The sequence below is a fragment of the Pristiophorus japonicus genome, chromosome 7 (genome assembly GCF_044704955.1).
Source record: "Pristiophorus japonicus isolate sPriJap1 chromosome 7, sPriJap1.hap1, whole genome shotgun sequence".
Lineage (NCBI taxonomy): Eukaryota > Metazoa > Chordata > Chondrichthyes > Pristiophoridae > Pristiophorus > Pristiophorus japonicus.
Window position 1 is genome coordinate 87,608,102 of NC_091983.1, and position 17,831 is coordinate 87,625,932.

At 44.0% G+C, this 17,831-nt stretch overlaps 2 protein-coding genes across 3 annotated transcripts in view; one reads left to right on the forward strand and one right to left on the reverse strand.

Moving 5' to 3' along the window:
* otofa (otoferlin a) overlaps nucleotides 1-2,399 on the forward strand; it is a 655,153-nt gene extending 652,754 nt beyond the window's left edge. For both annotated transcript variants that reach the window (XM_070884403.1, XM_070884404.1), the window contains exon 49: nucleotides 2,219-2,399. In XM_070884403.1, the coding sequence (XP_070740504.1) occupies nucleotides 2,219-2,399 (181 nt within the window). The remainder of the gene's footprint in view (nucleotides 1-2,218) is intronic.
* A 2,358-nt stretch (nucleotides 2,400-4,757) lies between these two features.
* The window catches only part of drc1 (dynein regulatory complex subunit 1 homolog (Chlamydomonas)), a 165,265-nt gene continuing 152,191 nt past the window's right edge, over nucleotides 4,758-17,831 (reverse strand). Inside the window, exons 16-17 of the mRNA XM_070885107.1 lie at nucleotides 16,814-16,916; nucleotides 4,758-7,324 (exon numbers count right to left, since the gene is read on the reverse strand). Coding sequence (XP_070741208.1) covers nucleotides 7,262-7,324; nucleotides 16,814-16,916 — 166 coding nt within the window. The 3' untranslated portion in view covers nucleotides 4,758-7,261. The remainder of the gene's footprint in view (nucleotides 7,325-16,813; nucleotides 16,917-17,831) is intronic.

Consider the following 17,831-nt stretch of genomic DNA (forward strand, 5'->3'; position numbering starts at 1 on the left):
TAAGGGGCGCCGCAGCGGCAGATGTCCGACAGTTTCCCAACCCGCGTAGCAATTTCCCCTGCGGAGCATAAAGGGTCTGGCACGGGGCAATGAGGGGTCGGTACACACGGCGATGACATCATCACTGGGTTGTGCACTGGCCTGGGGCAGCACCCACCCAAACCTCCAGGGCAATTTTCAGGGTGGTGGTAGCCCTCCACCCTTCCCAAGGCAAAAACGCCATTGTGCCCCGTTAGCGCCCCCGGAGTGTACTGGCTTCAGGATCAAACTCCTGATTTTTGGTTGAGACTTTGTAAGATTGAAGAATTTAGTATGTTTTACCTTTGCTGTTCAGTGTACTAATAATTCTTGAATTTACTAACTTTCAGAGATGAAGGGAAACTGGTTTCCCTCCGCCTGGAGGTGATATCATTCACAAAGTACCTACCCATAGAAACATAGAAAATAGGTGCAGGAGTAGGCCATTCGGCCCTTCTAGCCTGCACCGCCATTCAATGAGTTCATGGCTGAACATTCAACTTCAGTACCCCATTCCTGCTTTCTCGCATACCCCTTGATCCCCCGAGTAGTAAGGACTTCATCTAACTCCTTTTTGAATATATTTAGTGAATTGGCCTCAACAACTTTCTGTGGTAGAGAATTCCACAGGTTCACCACTCTCTGGGTGAAGAAGTTTCTCCTCATCTTGGTCCTAAATGGCTTACCCCTTATCCTTAGACTGTGACCCCTGGTTCTGGACTTCCCCAACATTGGGAACATTCTTCCTGCATCTAACCTGTCTGAACCCATCAGAATTTTAAACGTTTCTATGAGGTCCCCTCTCATTCTTCTGAACTCCAGTGAATACAAGCCCAGTTGATCCAGTCTTTCTTGATAGGTCAGTCCCGCCATCCCGGGAATCAGTCTGGTGAACCTTCGCTGCACTCCCTCAATAGCAAGAATGTCCTTCCTGAAGTTAGGAGACCAAAACTGTACACAATACTCCAGGTGTGGCCTCACCAAGGCCCTGTACAACTGTAGCAACACCTCCCTGCCCCTGTACTCAAATCCCCTCGCTATGAAGGCCAACATGCCATTTGCTTTCTTAACCGCCTGCTGTACCTGCATGCCAACCTTCAATGACTGATGTACCAGGTCTCGTTGCACCTCCCCTTTTCCTAATCTGTCACCATTCAGATAATAGTCTGTCCCTCTGTTTTTACCACCAAAGTGGATAACCTCACATTTATCCACATTATACTTCATCTGCCATGCATTTGCCCACTCACCTAACCTATCCAAGTCACTCTGCAGCCTCATAGCATCCTCCTCGCAGCTCACACTGCCACCCAACTTAGTGTCATCCGCAAATTTGGAGATACTACATTTAATCCCCTTGTCTAAATCATTAATATACAGTGTAAACAGCTGGGGCCCCAGCACAGAACCTTGCGGTACCCCACTAGTCACTGCCTGCCATTCTGAAAAGTACCCATTTACTCCTACTCTTTGCTTCCTGTCTGACAACCAGTTCTCAATCCATGTCAGCACACTACCCCCAATCCCATGTGCTTTAACTTTGCACATTAATCTCTTGTGTGGGACCTTGTCGAAAGCCTTCTGAAAGTCCAAATATACCACATCAACTGGTTCTCCCTTGTCCACTCTACTGGAAACATCCTCAAAAAATTCCAGAAGATTTGTCAAGCATGATTTCCCTTTCACAAATCCATGCTGACTTGGACCTATCATGTCACCTCTTTCTAAATGCACTGCTATGACATCCTTAATAATTGATTCCATCATTTTACCCACTACTGAGGTCAGGCTGACCGGTCTATAATTCCCTGTTTTCTCTCTCCCTCCTTTTTTAAAAACTGGGGTTACATTGGCTACCCTCCACTCCATAGGAACTGATCCAGAGTCTATGGAATGTTGGAAAATGACTGTCAATGCATCCGCTATTTCCAAGGCCACCTCCTTAAGTACTCTGGGATGCAGTCAATCAGGCCCTGGGGATTTATCGGCCTTCAATCCCATCAATTTCCCCAACACAATTTCCCGACTAATAAGGATTTCCCTCAGTTCCTCCTCCTTACTAGACCCTCTGACCCCTTTTATATCCGGAAGGTTGTTTGTGTCCTCCTTAGTGAATACCGAACCATGAATATTTAACAAATCATTCACCACTAACCAAATTTTTTTTTTCTCCCACTCTCTCTAATGCTGCCATGGACAGTCGGCCGGACACCTCTTTTATCTGGTTCCTCAATCCACTCAAATCCATCAAATACCTCATCTGCACCAGATACAAGTGGCTTATTGTGAAGATTGTGTTGGCTTTGTTGCTGTTGTTCATGATAGGCCTCTTCCTTTACAGCATGCCTGGTTATATGGTAAAGAAGCTACTTGGTGCATGAATCACCATCATTCACCCATTCTGGTTTGTGGAATGCAACTAACAGCTAATACTTTTAATAAAACATCTTTTTGTGTGTCTGAATTAATATATGAAAAAGGAGATGGGTGTATAACAGTGGTTGGGAGATCATTTTGAAAACTTCTAAGTTACACTTTACCAATCCATCATTATTTTGGTGTGCAGTGTGAAGTTCTTCAGAATGATTCTGTTTGAACTGTAGTTAAAAGTAATTTGTATTTTTTTTTGCGCTCATTACCAAGTAAACTTTGTGCTGTTTTGAGCTTTAGAATTTATAACAAAATAATTTGTAACTATCATTTGTGTTGTGTATTTTTCCTACAATTTTCTTTTATTCATATTAAAAATGACCTGTTTCACAAGCCGTCTAAATACCAATTTATCCTGGTGGCTGAACCCAATGCGTGTTGCCTATCTACTGATCTGGAGAAACTACAAGTGTTACATCATTGGATTCCTGGCCGGGCTACTCCTTTCACTGTTTGTGGCCTTGATAATTTTCAGCATACCCCGTCAATTAACTGAAAAAATCTTCAACACTGGAAGGTGATTTTATGAGTTATGCTCTTGTCAAAAAGCTATTGCTTTGGTATAAGTTATTTTTGGCAAGGGAAAGCAGTTCATCTGGTGTAAGTAAGGAACTAACACTCACATCATCATGCAGAGCTTATAACTAACAAGCAGATACTGGATTCATCTAGGTGTTAAGTGATGGATGCATGAACATATATATCATATCAAGGCAAATCTAAGACACATTAAACTGCAATGCAGTCTATTCATTCCCATTAATTAGAAGTTGTAACACAAGCATGGCATTTTATTGCCATGTGGCTTATGCATTCATGAGGATTGTTTTCTTGTTACATTATAACAATGTGATGCAACATACGGGGAGACTTGATGAGAACCAGGTTCAAATCCAGCCCACTATTAAGTAGGGCAAGTAATTTGCTTGGAAGAGGCATGTTCATTACTTCCAGGGCTTTTAAGCAAAACTGCTTTATTTGAGCAGCAAATTGCACTGCATGGTGCAAGTTGAGATATTTGTGGGATTTGTTGCAGGATATTGCCCACATCAAATCATTTGCCGTGGAAAGTCCGAGCAGCATAAAGACGTGACAGTAGGCATGCCACTTCAGCAGGTCCAGCAGCCTCCCACGCGCCTGCCATTCCCCCAATGCAGGACTGAAATGCTGCTGGAGCATGCGAGTGGCACTCCAATCACCAGGCGACCAATTGGGGTGGGCATTTCAGGGAAAGCAAAGAAAAAACCCACATAATATCTAAGAAACACTAGTTTGAGAAGCTGAGAGCATATTTGTCCAAGGTCACAATTACAGATAAATCTCTTACTTTTCTATCAGACCAGCTCTAGTATTAATGTAATTTTCATGACTAATAAATAAAGTAGCACTTTACAAGGCATGACTGCACTGTGGAAAATGGCAAACAGTATGCCCTGGATAACATTGATGTTCTATTTGCTTTGTAATTGGTAATTGCCTCTCTTTGTAATACATTTCTCATTGTGTACATCCATGAAAATATGAAACTACGATTGTATGTCCACAAAAACCTATCATGTTCTATTTTGTGTTACTCTTTGTATGGATCTTTGTGTAACTAACTTTTGGTTCATGTTGCGAAAACAATGTGAAAAAAAGAAACGAACATTTAAAATTTGAAATAAAGTATTAAAAATATCTGCATCAAACTGTGGATACTAGTTTCACTGGAAACACCTAGCTCATGGAAGACAATCAACTTACAAACAAGACAATTGCATTAGTTAACTCAACATACTCTGCTGGTTCAGTGCAGGTTACCTACCTTGTACCTTAAAGGAGAAATTATATTGGGAACAAGGAAATGGCAGAGACTTTAAACAAATATTTTGTATCTGTCTTCACAGTAGAAGACACAAAAAGTGTACCAAAAATAGGAGGGAACCAAGGGGCTAATGAAAGTGAGAAACTTAAAGTAATTAATATCAGTAGCGAAAAAGTACTTGAGAAACTAATGGGACTAAATGGACCCTGGACTGGATGGCCTACATCCTAGGGTCTTAAAAGTGGCTGCAGAGATAGTGGATGCATTGGTTGTGATTTTCCAAAATTCCCTAGATACAGGAATGGTCCCAGCAGATTGGAAGGCAGCAAATGTAACCCCATTATTCAAGAACATAGTGAGAGAGAAAACAAGGAACTACAGGCCAGTTAGCCTGACATTGATTGTTGGGAAAATGCTGGAATCTATTATTAAGCAAATGGTAACAAGGCACTTAGAAAATCATAATATGATTAGGCGGAGTCAACATGGTTTTATGAAAGGGAAATCGTGTTTGACAAGTTTATTAGATATTTTTGAGGCTGTAACCAGCATTGTAGATACAGAGGAACCAGTGGATGTAGTATATTTGAATATCCAAAAGGCATTTGATAAGGTACCACATAAACATAGAAACATAGAAAATAGGTGCAATAAGATCATGGCTGACCATTCAATAAGATCATGGCTGATCAAATGTTGTAATGCAAGAAAAGGGTACTTGGGAAGGGGGTAATGTATTAACATGGATAGAGGATTGGTTAACGGACATAAAACAGAGTAAGGATAAACAGGTCATTTTCAGATTGGCAGGCCGTAACTAGTAGGGTGCCACAAGGATCAGTGCTTGGGCCGCAGCTATTTATAATCTATATTAATGACATAGATGAAAGGACCAAGTGAAATGTATCCAAGTTAATTGATGATACAAAGCTAGGTGGGAAAGTAAGCTGTGAGGAGGACTCAAAGAGCCTGCAAAGGGATATAGACAGGTTAAGTGAGTGGGAAATAAGGTGGCAGATGGAGTATAATGTGGGATAATGTGAGGTTATTCACTTTGGTAAGAATAGAAAAGCAGAATATTTTGAAATGGTGAGAAATTATTAAATGTTGGTGTTCAAAGAGATTTAGGTATCCTAGTACAAGAATTACAGAGTTAGCATGCAGGTACAGTAAGCAATTAGGAAGGCAAATGGCACGTTGGCCTTTATTGCTAGAGGGTTGGAGTACAAAAGTAAAGAAGTATAGCTACAATTGTACAGGGCCTTGGTAAGACCACATCTGGAGTACTGTGTATAGTTTTGGTCTTACCTAAGGAAGGATATACTTGCCTTAGAGGCGGTGCAACAAAGGCTCACTAGATTGATTCCTGGAGAGATGAGTAGATTGGGCCTATACATTCCTATGAGGAGAGATTGAGTAGATTGGGCCTATACTCTCTGGAGTTTAGAAGAATGACAGGTGATCTCATTGATTCCGAGGGGCAATACACGTAAATGTAAGATTCCGAGGGGGATTGACAGGATAGATGCTGAGAGATTGTTTCCCCTGGCGGGAGAGCCTAGAACAAGGGATCATAGTCTCAAGATAAGGGGTCAGCCTTTTAAACTGAGATGAGGAGGAATTTCTTCACTTAGAGAGTTGTGAATCTTTGGAATTCTCTGCCTCCAAAGTGCTGTCATTGAGAATATTCAAGGCTGAGATAGATAGATTTTGGGACTTCAGGGGAATCAAGGAAAATGGGGATAGGGCAGGAAAGTGGAGTTGAGGTCGAAGATCAGCCATGATCTTATTGAATGCGGGAGCAGGCTCGAGGGGCCATATGGCCTACACCTACTTCTTATGTTCTTATAGCCACACTGAAGGAGTAATGATGAGGTTCTTTAGTTACTTGGCAACAAAGCACAATACATGTTGCATCACATAAACCAGGCACAAATGCAAGATAAAAAGCCAAATACTGCAGATGCTGTAAATTTGAAATAGAAACAGAAAATGCAAGAAACATGCAACAATACAGGCAGCATCTGTGGAGAAAGGAAACATGCCAAGTTAATGCTTCCAATCAGAAATGTCAACCTAGCCTTTTTTATTTCCCCACAGATGCTGACCTGCTGAGTGTTTCTAGCTTTTCCTGTCTTTATTTCAGAAATGCAAAATAACTGCTGCATCTGTGCTCTAAGAACTAATTACACCATTCTTTATCGAAACTGTTAGTGTTACAGCAAATGGTCCATAAGAGGGCCAGTTAGAAAGTTATTTTTATGGACAGCCAGAAGCCGCAATGCTACAGCACTGGCTCTTGACCAAGAGTGCCAAGTTCAGTTATGGTAGAAGAGTGCAACCCCTACTGTCATTGTGGTCTGCATAAATGAGTACCAGGGAGTGTTACTTGGTGGCCACCTATATAATTTAAATCCATGTTCACAGTAATCTGCATATATCTCAGGTTGCTGAAGGCAACACATTCTGATTTTGAATTTAACACAAATTAGTCTACAGCACTAAATACAGCTCTTTCACAACTTCCAGAACCACAAAATAAGCACAAATAGGATTAAGATGCCTGCCTTTGCAGGCTTAATTTCCACGGTCTAGGGACTACAGATGGGGCATCCTTGAGTTTTGATTTCCTATCCCTCAATTAGCTTGCTGTCTTGTAATCCGTATCCAAGTTAAATTTAGCATTTTTCACTAATGCCATCACAAGCTTGTCTGGTCATAAAACATAAAGCCATTCAAGAAAAAGTGAAGCTTAAAAATGGATTGGCAGCAATAACAAAAGAGAAGAACTTCAACAATACTGGGGGGAATCATACTTGGACAGCATAATATTTTTAAAACAATATTTATTAATTACTGATTAGATATCGAAGCATTAGAATGCACACTATCGAATTTGTGATGTAATCAAATGCATCCCACAGCAATTTCCCAAAGTCCACAACAAACTGTAAATTATTGATTCCTCTTCACAAGGTTTAATCATCCAAGTTCTTCTTAGTTGGTGCCTTATTCTTGTTCAGGATTAAACTGAACCAGTTGTGTTGGTGGAATCTCAAGATCACTATTTACCTAAGAGAAAGAATGGACAATATTTCTAGTCTAACAGGTAAAACCTCTCCCAGTGCATTCAGTATTACAGTTGGCATTTTTTCATCATGAACAAAGGATTACAATTATAGTATTGTCTCAAAAGCCACTATAGACAATTACAGGCAACTAATGTAACTAAATATGGTGTTCCTCAATATATTAATAAAACCCATTAATATTCATATAAAACAACAATTTAAACATAGCATCCTCAAGCAAAAGAGAAAATTGACAAGACATTGGCTAATATTTTAGGCACCACATAAATATAGGAGTTTTACTTGAAGACTAAAGTGTCGCTAATGAAACAGTATTTAAAAAAAAGAGTGAGCCATGAACCTGGAAATAATAGAGTAGTTGGCATTAACTCTATAGGGCAGAATAGTATTACACTAGGAATCGGTTCAGTAGGTAACTAAACTAGTGGATGAGGATTATTCCGTGGATCTTTCTTTGCATTTCAAGTGGTGTTTGATAAACGGCATAGAAATTTGATTGTCTCGAATTCAGCCGTAAACCCAGTGGCAAACACAAAATACCACGCCGAAACTGATGAGCAAGAGGACCCCGTAAAGTTGGTTCTCTTGTATCATCAGGATATGGCCGATGTGCTGAAGACACCAGAGACAACGCACTGATCACGAAGACGACGAAGATTGTCCAAATGGTAGGGCAGCACCAGACCCATCGTGAGTCTGGGGGGAGAAGAGCAGATCAGGCGGGGTGGGGCGGAGGTGAGTGGTGTCTGGCAGCAACTCGCAGTTTTAATGGGCAGCTAGGAGGTGCACTCCTGCTCCTTTTGGTTCCAATTTTTTACTTATTGCTTTGGTGGCAATCTCCAGTGGTCCCTTTAAAGACTGATGTTTCTCCAAGAAAACTGACCACAAGATGTACAATGCATGCTGTGGTCGGCCACAATCCAATGTCGGAAAGCGGTCTGAAGTAGGCTTTATCCCTGATCGAACTCGGCCCTCCTGCATCTCATTTTGTATAAAATTACTGCAGGCAGCTCGCTGCATGCAGTAAGAATCCTCAGTCTCCATACCCTTGTTCCCTATTTGCCCACCAGTAGAAACAACATTTCACAGTTTACCCACAGGAAGCTCCCCAGGTTTCACTCCCTCATTTACTGGCTACTCCTCTCTTAGCACCGCTCCCATCACAATGTTGCTGTTGCTCCTGGTTCTAGAGGAAATGCTGGGCCTTACGCACACACTACCCAACCCCACTGCATTCCCCAGAAATCTCTTCCCCATACCCAAGCTCCAATCTCCCATTCCTAGTTCCCAGTTTCCCTCTTCCCTGCCCAAGCCCCAATCCCTCTGACATCCAATTCTGTCTCCCACTCTCCTCTTACCCAAGCTCCTGACTCCATTTCCTAGTCTCCCTCTCTTCCCCCTGCCCAACCCCCATCACCCCAACCCCAGTCTAGTTTCCTTCTCCGCCTGCGCAAGCCCCAATCTTCCCAACCACCATTCCCAACTGTCACTCTCCCCTCACCTGAGTCCCAATCCCCATACCCATCTCCCTCTCAACCCCTGAATTCAATCTCCCAAGCCCCACCCCCAGTCTCCCATTCTCCTCATTCCCCAATCCAGAATCCATAACCCCTTCTCCTAAGCCCATTCCCATTACATAAGAACATAAGAAATAGGAGCAGGAGTAGGCCATTTGGCCCCTCAAGCCTGCTCTGCTATTCAATAAGATCATGGCTGATCTTATCATGGACTCAGCTCCACTTCCCTGCCCACTCCCATAACCCTTTATTCCCTTATTGCTCAAAAATCTGTCTTTCTCCGCCTTAAATATATTCAATGACCCACCCTCCACAGCTCTCTGGGGCAGAGAATTCCACAGATTTAGAACCCTCAGAGAAGTAATTCCTCCTCATCTCAGTTTCAAATGGGCGCCCCTTTATTTTGAGACTATGCCCCCTAGTTTTAATTTCCCCTATGAGTGGAAGTATCCTCTCTGCATCCACCTTGTCGAGCTCCCTCATTATCTTATATGTTTTTCGATAAGTTCACCTCTCATTCTTTTAAACACAAATGAGTATAGGCTCAACCTACTCAACCTATCTTCATAAGTCAACCACCTTCTCCCTCTGTCAAGAGTCCCAATTTCCTGACCACTCACCTGATCTTCCTGTCCTCTGAATTCCAATCTTCTGACAGACCCCCCACAAGACCCAATCTCACGGACTCCACCCCCACTACGAGACCTAAACTCCTGACCACGATTCTCCTGCCCTTCAGTCTCTGTTCATCCTTTCCCACCCCAGCCTTGCCTGGTGGCAAAAACAGGAAGGCAGAATATTATCTGAATGATGACAGATTAGGAAAAGGGGAGGTATAACGAGACCTGGGTGTCATGGTACATCAGTCATTGAAGGTTGGCATGCAGGTACAGCAGGCGATGAAGAAGGCAAATGGCATGTTGGCCTTCATAGTGAGAGGATTTGAGTATAGAAGCTGGGAGTTCTTAGTGCAGTTGTATAGGGCCTTGGTGAGGCCACACCTTGAATATTGTGTACAGTTTTGGACTCCTAATCTGAGGAAGGACATTCTTGCTATTGAGAGAGTGCAGCGAAGGATCACCAGACTGATTCCTGGGATGGCAGGACTGACATATGAAGAAAGACTGGATCGACTAGGCTTACATTCACTGGAATTTAGAAGAATGAGAGGGGATCGCATAAAAACATATAAAATTCTGACGGGATTGGAAAGGTTAGATGCAGGAAGAATGTTCCCGATGTTAGGGAAGTCCAGAACCAGGGGTCACAGTCTAAGGATAAGGATAAGCCATTTAGGACCGAGATGAGGAGAAACTTCTTCATTCAGAGAATTGTGAACCTGTGGAATTCTCTACCACAGGATGTTGTTGAGGTAGTTCGTTAGATATATTCAAAAGGGGGTTAGATGTGGCCCTTTACGGCTAAAGGGATCAAGGTGTATGGAGAGAAAGCAGGAATGGGGTACTGAAGTTGCATGATCAGCCATGATCATATTGAATGGTGGTGCAGGCTCGAAGGGTCGAATGGCCTAACTCCTGCACCTATTTTCTATGTTTCTCCCCACGCTATCTCTCTCCCTTCCACCAATCACCTCTGTTTCCGGTCACGCCCGAGTTTGAGCTGGCACTCTGGATGGGGGAAGTGAAGTCATGGAGCGGTGGTGCTAACTAATGCAGCACAAAGTTTCACTAGTGCAATTCTCCTGGGCTAATAGAAACAGTGGAGATATGTGTGCCCCATTTCAGGAGACTCAATGCAGCACACCACAGGCCAGATGAAACTGCTCCATGGGCCGTACGTTTCATATACCTGATTTAGAGAATACTACTTGTATATACCATTATAAGATTTGCTGGGTGGCATTAAGCTACAATTAAGCAAATGTATGCTAGGGAATGACAAATGGAATTTAATATATGAAGGCCTATTAGAATAGGAAAAGTAAAATGTATATACGACAAAGGGGCTCTCTGCTCATTTCAACCCATAGGGTTATGACGAATGACCCTTAAAGGCACAATACCAAAATAATGCTATTTTAAGTTTGGCTATTCAGACTGGCAAAGCCCAACAAAAGTCAACAGGTGCCCCCCAGTAAAGGAGTGATACTAAAGTTCCAGGGAGAAGTCCACCCAAACTACGTACCAAGGAAAACACACTTTTAAGAAATCAAAACTATAAAATGAGGGGAAATCAAATATTCTATGCAGTGCCATTGACCATTGAAGTATAATAACAGATTGGGATTGTACTACCGTCAAATGCCTCTCTCAAAGAGGCTGCACCACTGAATTTACCGAATGGGATGGCCCACCCAAACTAATTTAAACAAAAACAAACCGAAGTTAATAAAATAAAAAAGGATAAATTTAAAGGAGAATAGCAAAACAAAAGTTTCATAAAGTGTCCATCTGTCCTGGTCAGTTTGAATAGCCTAATTTAAAATAGTGTTCCTTTGTCATGCTTCTGTGACTGGTGGTCTCCACACGTAAATTCTGTTCAATGTCCTCTGATTTTACCATTTTGATTTTATTTTATTTTAGTTACTTTGATTAGTTTATTTTCTTTACTGCCTGAAATTTTATTGGGGTCATCCCTTTAAGGATAGATATTTGTCGTGAATAGCCCAGTGGCACAGTCTCACCTCCCTAGTGAAAATAGGACCCCCTTTGTCATGTATACGCAGTATGTTGGTGTTCTGTAAATGATAGGTTTGGTCACTAAAAATAAACAAGAGGGAAAAAAGTCAAGCCAAAAGTTTAAAAACATCCTTCTCAAGTAAAGAGGCAGTACAATATGTGACACTGCACATCGTGATGGGATATAGATCTACTCATTGCACAAAAGTGGCAAAAGAAGTTTGTAGAACAGTTCAGCAGCCGATTACAAGCCACGGTGCCAAATACTATCCTCCACCCCATCCCCAGCAGTTCCAGTAAAAAGGCCCTAAAACAGGGCCTTCAACAGGAATTTTCAGCTGGCAAAGATGGCACCACCTCCTGCTAGGAAGATGGCAACAAAGCAGTGGAGGATATGCTGTACAAGAGTGTCATATATTCAATTATCATTGTAACCCATGTATAAACTGACCCATGTATACACCTTGAGAACATTGACCACAAGGGGGTGAACTTGTGGGAGACACTCCTAACCTGGACTTTCAGGTATAAAAGGGGAAGCTCCATCCACCTTCATCACTTGAGGTCTTGGTAATAAAGGTAACTGGTCACAGAGTGACCTTCTCTCAAGTATGGGCCCCGTGTGCATTTATACTGTATAGTAAGGACATATCAAAGAGAAAAAAGGAAACCTCTGTGTGCAAAGTGGAATGATATGGGCTGTATTTCCAAGTGGAGGCTCAGGGGTATCCGAGGACCTTCGGCCAATAAGCAAGATCAGTTGTTCAGGGTGAAAGCATGAAAATTGGGTTCTATTTGTAGTAGGCTGGTGCGACTCCGGGATTGAGCAAAACTCACACTGACCAAAAGGCAATAAATGCCTTCCTTAAAGGAGCAACATCATTAACAATTAAAGGGAGAGCCTGGTCCACCCAAACTAGCTTTAAACAAAAATATCTAAAAAAATAAAATCAAAGTACTGAAATCAGGGCTAACCAAAACCAAAATTCCATGCAGTGCACATCAACCATGAAAAGCATCCAGCGATGCCAGTAGACACCACGGGGTTGAAATTCGGTATCGCCCCGTTTGGGTGCAGTAACCGAGGCGAAGTCTGACCTCCTGCACCGGGCGCAGAAGTCCCGTCCCGGCCGCGAAATTGGGGGTAGCACCCCTGGGAGGAAGTGTATTGCAACGTCGGGCACTCCACTTCCTCTCAGAGGCAGGACCAGGGCGGTATGCACGCAGATTTTCCAGCGGCCTGTAGAGCTAGCGCGAGCACAGGCCCTCCTCTTCCATTAAAGGAGCCTCCACTATGCCACCGGGGATGTGGGGTGCTGTGGCTGCAGCCCGGCTCAGATGTGCAGTGCCAGGCTGCACCATCGCGGCATGGACCCCACGAAATACACCACGAAAGGCTAGGAAAAACAATCAACTGATGTTGCACAGGACACAGGGCATTAGCACCCGACCACATTGGTGTCCGGGAGCCCAGAGATGACCGCTCAATGGCCAGACTTACATCACCTGATGCTGTACACCCTGGCTGCCACATGATGCGCCAGGTTGGCACCATCCCACACCAACAACATAAAGCATCCCTACAATGCCCAAGCCATTCCTTTCACTCTCATCTTCTTTCTTAGGCAGTCACTAGGAGTCAAGGATGACTTGCTTCCACACTAAAAATGAGTTCTCAGGTGACTGAAGAGTCCAATGCGGAACCTACAGTCTCTGTCACAGGTAGGGCAGATGATGGTTGGAGGTTACGGTGCCTGGGTTGCCGCGTGCTCCTTCCGCTGATGACGCTTGACTTCAGTTTGCTCTCGGCAAAGCGACTCAAGGTAATCAGCACCTTCCCGGATGCTTTTCCTCCATGTTGGGCGTTCTTGGACCAGGGATTCCCAGGTATCGATGGGAATGTTGCACTTTTTCAGGGTGGCTTTGCAGGTGTCTTTGAAGCGTTTCCTCCGTCCACCTTGGGCTTATTTGCCGTGTCGGAGCCCTGAGTAGAGCACTTGTTTTGGGAGCCTCGTGTCAGGCATGTGGGCGATGTGGCCCGTCCAGCGGAGCTGATCAAGTGTGGTCAATGCTTCGATGCTGGGGATCTTGGATTGCGAGAAATGACGCTGGTGCGCCTATCCTGCCAGTGGATTTGCAGGATCTTGCGGAGGCAACGTCGGTGGTAGTGCTCCAGTGTTTTGAGATGTCTGCTGTACATAGTCCATCTGAGCCATATAGGAGGGCGGGTATCACTACTGCTCTGTAGACCATGAGCTTGGTGCCAGGTTTGAGATGCTGGTCTTCAAACACTCTCTTCGTCAGGCGACCGAAGGCTGCACAGGCACACCTCGTCGTCGATATCTGTCCTTGTTGACAGTAGGCTTCCGAGATATGGAAAATGATTCACGTTGTCCAAGGCCTCGTCGAATGGTTAGTGTAAGGCCCATGCTTTCGTATGCCTCAGTGAAGGTGTTGACGATGGCTTGGAGTTCGGCCTCCGAGTGTGCGCAGGCGCAAACATCATTTATGTACTCTAATTCGATGACGGAGGATGGGGCGGCCTTGGATCTGGCCAGGAGACGGCGGAGGTTGAACAGATTCCCATTTGTCCTTTAATTTAGTTCCACTCCAGTGGGGAGCATGCTGAGGGTGAGATGGAGCATTGCAGCAAGGAAGGTCAAGAAATGCTTTGGTGCGATGCCACAGCCTTGCTTGACCCTGGTCCAAACGTGGATTGGGTCTGTGGTGGATCTGTTCGTCAGGATCATGGCTTGCATGTTATCGTGGAGCAGGCGGAGGATGGTGACAAATTTTTGAGGGCAGCCGAATCTGAGGAGGACGCTCCCATAATCCCTCACAGTTGATAGTGTCGAAGGCTTTTATGGGGTCGAAGTAGGCCATGTACAGGGGTTAGTGCTGTTCCCTGAATTTCTCTTGTATCTGCCGCACGATGAAGATCATGTCCACTGTGTCCCTTAGTGGACGGGATCCGTATTGCGACTCTGGAAGGAGCTCTTCAGCCACAGGGAGAAGGTGATTGAGGAGGATTCTTGCAATGACTTTCCCGGTGGTTGACAGCAGGGAGATTCCTCTGTAGTTACCGCAGTCAAACTTGTCACAATTACATCTCCTGGAGATCTCCTGGCATGATCTCGTCCTTCCAGAAGAGAGAGAGGAGGTCATGAATCTGCGCCAGTAGTGCTTCTCCGTCATGTTTTAGTGCTTCAACGGGGATTCCATCTGCTCCTGATGCCTTGTTGCTCTTCAGTTGTTGGATGGCCTTTTCAACCTTGTGCTGGGCTGGGCTGGGGTTGTGCTAAGATGGTGGCGGGTGGCATGCGGTGGGGTGGAGTTGAGGACACTCACGTCGAAGACAGAGACTTGCTTAAAGAGATCCTCGAAGTGCTCCTTCCAGCGGACACTGACTACCTTTCTGTCCATGATGAGTATCTTTCTGTTCTTGGCCAGCAGTGGGTAGGGCCTTGGATGCTTGGGCCGTAGGTCGTTTTGACTGCGCTGAAGAATCCTTGCATCTTGTGGTTATTGGCTAACTGCTGGATTTCTTGTACTTTCTCCACCCACCATCTGTTCTTTAGGTCATGGGCTTTCTGTTGGACCTTGGACCGTCAGACGTCTGTAGAGCTGCTTTCTTGTCCTCAAGTTGTGTTGCTGTTTCCAGTCTAAGAATGCCTTGCACGTGCAGCATATTAGCTCCTGGATCTCTTGGTCGTTCTCGTCAAACCAGTCTTGGCGTTCCCTGGTCAAGTGACCAAGTGTCTCTTCACAGGTGCTAACTATGGAAGCCTTGAGGACAGAACAGGCACTGTGGACACTCTGCGTCTCTGGGTCACTAGGAGTCGTCAGGTTGGTGGTGAGGAGCTGGCTGAATAGGGTTTTCTTGGTAGGCTCTGAGTGCTCTGGTGTTGATTTTTCTGCAGCATTGTTTCTGTTGCCATCACTGTTTTGGGGCAATGTTGATGGTAATGACAGAGCGAATTAGGCGGTGGTCTGTCCAGCAGTCGTCAGCTCCTGTCATGGCGCGGGTGATGCGCACGTCTTTGCGGTCCCTCGCTCAGACGATGATGTAGTCTAGCAGATGCCAGTGCTTGGAGTGAGGATGTTGCCATGAGGTTTTATATTTGTCCTTCTGACGGAACAGGGTATTGGTTATGACGAGGCCATGCTCTGAGCATTTCATCAGGAGGAGGGTGCCATTGGAGTTGGTATTCCCTACCCCTTCTCTGCCGATCACACCTCCCCAGAGGTCAGTGTCCTTTCCAACTCTGGCGTTGAAGTCATCAAGGATGATCAATTTGTCGCCCGTTGGGACTCAGGACAGGGATTGTTCGAGGCTGGAGTGTGCTGTGACTCCCTCCATAAGCAGGGAGTCATGGGAGAGCCTGGGTGCAGCCATGCACCTCTGTGCAATACTTGTCAGTATTTGCAATACCTCAATGCTGTGGAACACTGACAGCACCAATGTCAAAATAAAGTTAGCCATGGTCCCTTTAAGGAAACCATCTGATGACGTGTCATCTGATGACGTCACCAGACCCACTTCCTCTAATTGGCTGGGAAACGCGCTGGGCGGGATTAACAAGCGCAATCGGGGAAATTCATTTCAAAGGCCAGGATGGAGACAGCAGCAGGGTCGGGACCCGCCATCGACGCCACCTGCCACTGATCGGGGTTTATAAAATCCAGCCCTTACAGTTTAAGATGTAAGCAACATAATCTCTCAGTCTCCTTGAGACTTATGCATCTTTGAATCTACCCAAGGGAGTTTTCCCTTTTTAATGTTTCTTCTTTGTGATATAAAGTAAGAATCTGAAGCCATACAAGCACAGAACAAATCTCTTGGCTAACACCACAGATATCTTGAGAAAATGAATGAAACCAGAGGTGAGAACTGCCAGTAGGACATTGAAACATTTACATGTCCAATCAATATGCATTATTGCCCAAAATCTGAAATATAGTACATCTCTGAACCATAACTTGTTATCAATTATGTTAACATCTGGATATTCTCAACTTACAAAAGTGCCATTGTTCAGACTGAAAACAAATGGGGCAACGTTTCTAATTGCTTTACAGGAAGCACTGTTGGAAGTCTTTGTGTGTGGTCTTCAGGCTCAGGTTTCATGCCTTCCATAGTCAGATAGCCTGCCAATGCTGAAGGGCCATATGTGAATAATGGTGGCTTGGAAGAGACATTGGAGGCAAATGTCATCTGTGGAACTGTACTTTAAGTAAGGGAGTCATTTCACTACCTTCAAGAAGAGGGAAAAGGAAGACAAGAAAAAAAAGTGTGCATCATAAATCACTTACCCCGGATTGCATATACTGTCGCAGCAATAATCTGAACTCTGCATTTTGCTGAGCAAGGCCATACCTCTCAGCATTTAAGTCTGCTCTTTTGACCAAGACTTTGCTGTAAAAAAAGATGTTGAACTCTACTCATTAAATATTAATACACTGTCATTTTTTATATATACACAAAAGCCATCGTGAGCTAATATCAATGAGGATTATCAAGAGAGTTATCAAACAAAATTTGACACTGAGGCATGTAAGGAGATATTAGGGTAGCTGACTAAAAGCTTGGTCAAAGAGATAGGTTTTAAGGAGCATCTTATATGAGGAAAGATAGGTAGAGAGGAGGAGAGGTTTAGGGAGGGAATTCCAGAACTTAGAGCCGAGGCAGCTGAAGGCAAGGCCACCAATGGTTGAGCGATTAAAATCTGAAATTTTCAAGAGGCCAAAATTGGAGGAGCGCAGATATCTCAGAGGGTTGTAGGGCTGGAGGAGATTACAGAGATAGGGAGGGATGAGGCCATGGAGGGATTTTAAAACGAGGATGAGAATTTTAAAATCGAGATGTTACTTAAATCTATAACAAGTTAGTCAACAGTATCAATAAGTTGTTGCTATGTCCAAATGGGAGCAAAAATTGTAACCTCCCAATGTATGTACTCATACCCATAGATCATTAATAATCCTCTACAAATAAAGCTTAATAAAAAGGAATAATAAACATAACCACAGGACTTCAGTACATAACCAAGCACTCAGTGAGTGCTACTTTGTCAGAAGTACCATCTTTTGGATGAGACATTAAACTGAGGCCCCATCTGCCTGTTCAGTGAACGTAAAAGATTCCATTACATTCTTCAAAGAAGAGTAGGGAGTCCTGGTGCCCTAGTCAATTTTCCCAATTCAACCAACACCACCAAAAAAATAACTGGTTATTTATCTCATTTGCCATTTATTGAAAATTTGCTGTGTATGAATCAACTGCTGCATTTGTCTAGGCAACAACAGTGACTACCCTTCAAAAGTACTTAAT